The sequence below is a fragment of the Betta splendens genome, chromosome 10 (assembly GCF_900634795.4).
Source record: "Betta splendens chromosome 10, fBetSpl5.4, whole genome shotgun sequence".
NCBI classification, from domain to species: domain Eukaryota; kingdom Metazoa; phylum Chordata; class Actinopteri; order Anabantiformes; family Osphronemidae; genus Betta; species Betta splendens.
Window position 1 is genome coordinate 16,024,113 of NC_040890.2, and position 5,734 is coordinate 16,029,846.

The 5,734-nt window shown below is 45.4% G+C and overlaps 1 protein-coding gene across 1 annotated transcript; it reads right to left on the reverse strand.

Moving 5' to 3' along the window:
• Positions 1-929: 929 nt before the first annotated feature.
• On the reverse strand, positions 930-3,259 carry nkx3-2 (NK3 homeobox 2). The gene is made up of 2 exons (XM_029165277.3): positions 2,642-3,259; positions 930-2,032 (listed from the first exon to the last, which is right to left on the reverse strand). Exons 1-2 carry the CDS (start codon positions 3,012-3,014, stop codon positions 1,608-1,610), a joined length of 798 nt encoding a protein of 265 aa, XP_029021110.1. The 5' UTR covers positions 3,015-3,259; the 3' UTR covers positions 930-1,607.
• Positions 3,260-5,734: the final 2,475 nt, after the last annotated feature.

Below are 5,734 nucleotides of genomic sequence, written 5' to 3' on the forward strand. Positions count from 1 at the left end.
CCCGAACAACTGTCCGAGGCGACACAGCAAATGACACTTCCGTTACTCAGGGTCCAGATGCTTGACTGTGCACGTGCGGCGTTTTAAAGTCGATATAATAAGTGATCCTGCCTCATCTTCTCCGTCCAGAACCATTTACACAACTGGATTATGTGAGATGTAGGTGTGTGAGATGGATGGCGGTGTTCAGCGGCTCCCCGCTGACCCGGCTTAACATTCAGGCTGTTACACACTGGAAGGACGGGCCTCAGCTTATTTTCACATTAAAAAAAAAAGATAGTTTACTTCCTGCAAACAGCCCACAAAGAGAACATTTTTTCTGCTCCGACTTAAATTTAGGTACCATGACATGGGCCTCCTTAACCCCGGTATACTCCTCTCTTTGTGTTGACGTGCGGCCTTACAGGTAGCTGTCAGTTTGCCCTGTCCGGGAATCACAGAGCCATTCATCACTGTTTGACAGGTTTGCTTGGGAGGAAGGCCGTAGTGGCACAGAGGTGACACGTGAAAAGCTTCATTAGGGCGCTCGCCTACATTACGGTGAAGATCAGACTGTGAAATGAAAGTATTTCTACAAAGGACGCTTTCCCGTGACTGTGTGTGTATCAGAAATGATTTACGGAATAAACTCATCAACACAAAATTTAAATCACATTTGTACATTATAAAAAAGGTTAAATACGTGTATAGTATTTTAAAAGGCAACCGTTGTTCACAAAAGTGGCGCACGTCTGTTTTTGCCCGTTTTAACACATGCGCAATGGGCGCATTGCGTCAAGAAAACTTATTGATAGTAATTAAAATATATTTGTACGCGTTTCTGTCTACTGAGTAATCAAAACGCGTCAAAATTGTTGCTAAACTCTAACCACTTTATCGATTTTAGTCAAATTTATTTCAGAGAATGACACTAGAAAAACTTGTCCAGGTGAATATTATGCCTGATATGTTTTAATGTATTTCGGTCTAAACAGCCATTGAACACAAATAACACATTTCATTTAGAAGCTGGTGTGTCCCGGTCTGCGTCCTGGTCGCTTTCAGGCCGCTGACACGGCACACCGCCTCCTCTCAGTCTGACACTGTACTTGCCTACAATATAATGCATCTTACATTGAAATAATGTAACGTATATGCTCAAAAGTGCTGAAATATCTTACCTTTACAAACACAGCAAGAAAATAACAAACCTGTAACAGAGACAGTTGTTTGAAAAGTCAATGCTCCAATCACTGCAGAGGTAGGAAGGCGCATGTACAATACAAACCAACACAAGGTGACATGTTCAGTTTATAGGTCTCTAAGGCTTCAGAGGTTTATGACGGTCTCCCGAGGAGAAGAATACGTGGGTGTTACTGACGTCTCAGGGGTTATCACACTGGGATTTAACGAGGACGTCCACTTTCCTTCTCACAGTCACTCTGTTATCGTTTATCTGAGAGATAAAACTAAGCGGATGCGTCGTTTTAACAGTTCGGGGACCCCTCGGTCTGGACCCGTTCAACTGCTGCAGAACTCCGCGGTCTCCTCGCGTCTCCGACTCTTGTCAAAAGTATCAGTATATTTCCTGGGAGCAAATCAAATGAATAAATACGGTCGCCGAGTTCTCACTGGTTCCCCGCGCACGCAGAGAGCGTCCACGCAGGGAGGCAGTAGGCGTAGGGGTAATAGTAGGACGGCTGCAGGGACAGCAGCGGGGGCCGCAGGATCTCCCCCGGCGTGTACTGTCTCTGGTCGTCGCGCACCAGAACCTTCACCGCGACCTTCTTGGCCGCGGGGGTGGACGCCATCAGGTCTGCGGCCATCTGGCGGCGCTTCGTCTTGTACCGGCGGTTCTGGAACCAGATCTTGACCTGGGTCTCCGTGAGCTTCAAGGAGGCGGCCAGGTCGGCCCGTTCGGGCCCGGACAGGTACCGCTGGTGGTTGAAGTGGCGCTCCAGCTCGAAGACCTGGGCGTGCGAGAAGGCGGCCCTGGAGCGCTTCTTGCGCTGCTTGGGCTGGTCCAGGCTCTTGTCGTCCAGCGGCCCGGAGTCTGGGAGAGGACGACAGGCAGATGGAGCGGGCGAGTAAATGTCCGCGTCGTTCTATTTCAATACGGCAACATGCATACATGCGTATGTGTTGGATACTGGACGCGACTTAACAAGAAAGGATAAATAAAACCGTCGCGTGCACAGATGGACACTTCAAAGTTATTGTCCCGACTTACATTTAACTTAAAATCAGCAGTTTATAAATAAAATACAAAACTATCTCATATTTTGAGGCAGACGATGTTGTGATAATTTGCTAAGTAAACTCTATCGTATGTAAATTCAAAGTTAAATCATGCGTAGCATCAGTTAACCGAGTACGACGCCTAAAACATTAGCGTCGCACGTGACAAGTCCTCAGATTGGATCCGTTTATTTCTTATTAATTGCGCGTAAAATTGGGCCGCTTTGTGCGTAAAGGTTCCGAGGACGTGGAGAGGTTTTACACACAGGCCTGATACGCCGCAATAACGCAATCACAGCGCTCGTCGTGCTTTTTGCTCGACCGACGAAGTTGTTGGTCTTCTGCGCGACGCGTGTTGTAAAAACAGACGTTTCACACACTCGTCGCGCTCTCGCGCGCTGCGAACGCCCGGGTTCGTACTCACCCGCGGCGTTGCCGGGCTCGCTGTCGCTCTTCGTGTTTTCCGCGGCCGCTGACTCGTGGTCAGTTTCCTCCTGCACACTCTCCTCCTGGACGTCCGACGCCGGATCCGCGTCCTTCTCCGAGCTGCACGCGGCCGCGGGCTTCCCCTCGTTGTCGTCGCTGAGCCCCGAGTCCGAGTCGTAGCCTTTCCGGTCCGGCGGCTCGCAGACGCCCCCGCCGTCCCTCCGGGGGCCGCCGTTCATCTCCCCAAATATTTTCCAGCACGTCGTCTTGGAGAAGCACATGTCCAAATCTGGCAAGTGTCGACTGTCGTCCTTTTTGTTCAGGATGGCTTGGATCGAGAACGGCATCAGCGAGTTGCCACGAACAGCCATTTTCACGAAAGCGCAGTCCCTCTTCCACTCTGTGTAAATGACCAGCAGCGTGACTGTCACTTCATCCACATTTTAAGCGGATCCCTCCGTGGAGCTTCTCCCCGCAGTGCTGCTTCCTGGTCGCATCCCCGTGGAAAGTTCCCGCTACGTCCGCGCGCACGGTGATGCTCCGTGCACAGCTCTGCCATCAGCTCGCGCTCGCGCCGCACTCCGGCCCTTTTCACCCAAATACTTTACCGTCCACCCTCACCTGTGACTGACAGGCACACCTCGGCGCCTCCCATTGGCCCCGAGAGGAGGGAAGCCGCTTCGCGATTAGCCACTGTAAACTACGTCATGCTGCCTTCACTGGAGTGGGAAAAAAGTGGCAGGAGTTTAGTGGAAGCGCTTTACAGGAGTGACATGCAGGTTTGCAGCAACTTAAACTCGTTTCATCTTAATGCAGCTTAACCAAAAACAAATTATTCTCATATATATGATACATGATTGGTGAGTGTGTTTGATTAATTCAAAGGTAATCTAAAATCAATAATACTTTCATTATTCACGTTTTTTTCAGATGTAGAAAGAGGCCAGAGACACAAAAGTAAGCAAAGTTAAGCAGCAGCTCCAGTCAAATATCAAACAGCATGTTATTATCTTCCCTGCACCACTTGAATGTAGCACCAGGCCAACAATCATCTTTTTAAAACCTAACCTTTCATAATCTAACAGGTCGTTTGATGCGTAGCGCACAATCTGACGGGGTCTTTCTGGAAGATTCTGGACACCGGCCAGCGTCTTTATTAATGATTTTAATACGTCACGTCCTCCAACGTGAATCGTCTTGACCAGGTAGGTCTCAGCATGTGAATAAACCACTAACTAATAAATAACTGTTTGCACATTTGTCGAGTCTATAACCTGCAAAACTCTCAGAGGAAATTCTAATTTCCACAGCGTGTCATAAAAGCTAAATGTTAGTTTGTGCATCAGTCAGGTTGTGCGTGTTGATGGGTCCTAAAATATACAAAATGCTTTTTATTAGCTTTTAGTACTAATAAAGAATGAATGTGTCTTTTTATGTACCTTTTTCTTTTATGCAGTTTTTTCTTTTACCTGATTCTCTCTTCATTTAGCTCGAAACACTAGGTGACCAGTGTGGCTCAGCTCACGTCTGTGTTTTAGCCTGTTTAACGTCTGTTTTTCGATTACACAGTTTTTCTGCGCTGTCAATTAGTGAAATTATTTTTTTGCATGCAAAACAATTTAATTCCACTTACTGCAAAATAAGATCCACTAGAACGCAAGCCTTAGTATTAAGTATGGCGCACCATATATATAGTTATTGTTAATAATAATAATAATAATAATAATAATAATAATAATAATAATAATAATAATAATAATAATAATAATAATAATACTGTTGTGACAATATTTTAAAATTTAGATTGTAGGACATTCACAATCTTAATTCAAAGAGGCGGGAGACGTTGCTTAGATTCATTTACTTGTTGTTTTCTAATGGTTCTCTGCTCAGAGACGCTGTCCAAAGACTGCCTGCACGTCCTCCTAAAATTCTCAGGCACGGTTCATCAACGCTGCTGTCACTGTCACCTCGAGCAAACCTGTTGCGTGCATATATTATACCATCTAGTGGTCAGTGGAAATAACTCTTCATTTGGACTTTTTGACGTCTGGGGTCAACTCAGTAATAAGCGCACTTGACGTGGAATTAATTAGAGGAGAAAGTAAAATATTCCACCATGATCAACACGGTGATCTTGATGCGGCCGCAGCTTTCACTCCAGCTCCAGATGTTTTATTTTTCTCTGCAAGTCATTTAAGCTCCATAATTCAGAATAACTGTACCGTCCTGTTGTGTTCATATAATAAACTATGTGGCATTGTCTCAGGGCTGGACGCAACCTTGGCGATGGAATCACCGCAAGCAACGAAAACACAACTGGAAAAGGGAAAAGCTCAAACCACTGACAGCATCTGGATACTTTCACGCGCGCTGCCCTTGTTCTTTTAGAAACTGCTGGTTGCACCCAAGGCCAACGCACAAGTGGCGCATCACTCAGTGTTTGTGGTATTTTAGAAGCACACGTTTTCCTTTGTGTCCTTGTTGTTTATTTAGCCCTGCTGTTGACTTTTGTCCTAAAAACGTCTGATTCGTGTTTTACTCTGGAAAAGCACGCAAAGTGTCTGCCAGTCCCCCAACAAAGTGAGTCAGTGTGCGCCCATCACTGTGATGTCAAGCAGAGCTGCACGGGTCGCTCTGTGCTTTGCTAACCACACTGTGAGGAAGAGTAATAAGCAGTAAGTAGCTGTAAGTGGCAGGAAATGTAAACAGCGGCAGCGAGAGCAGCTTGGTTTTCATTCAGACAAATGCAGGGCATTAAAAAGACAAGACGGCGGATTTGTTGTGAGTCACACACGAGGTTAAACAAGTGAAAGTGGATTTATCGAACGGTGTTTAAATGTTTGGCCTCGCCGTAAGAAAGTAGAACATTATTAATAATATTATTATTTCAACAAGAAAGTTTTATTACATTATAAATTAGAAGACTGTTAATTTAGTGAAGTATTTTACCTCATTAGCCAATAAATATAATAAACGTTATACGAGGTGCGATATTATCATATGTGCCTTTAAGAAAACCATTAGAGTGATCAAAATATTAAAACTAAATCTTACTCTAGAAAATTATCCATCCAAAAATCACCATATG

What these genes read in the sequence shown, in the direction of transcription:
- nkx3-2 (XM_029165277.3), bottom strand. Translation starts at nt 3,014, where the DNA reads ATGGCTGTTCGTGGCAACTCGCTGATGCCGTTCTCGATCCAAGCCATC. An exon ending in CGAGCCCGGCAACGCCGCGG is followed by an intron (nt 2,033 to 2,641) that starts GTGAGTACGAAC and finishes GTCCTCTCCCAG; the next exon opens with ACTCCGGGCCGCTGGACGAC.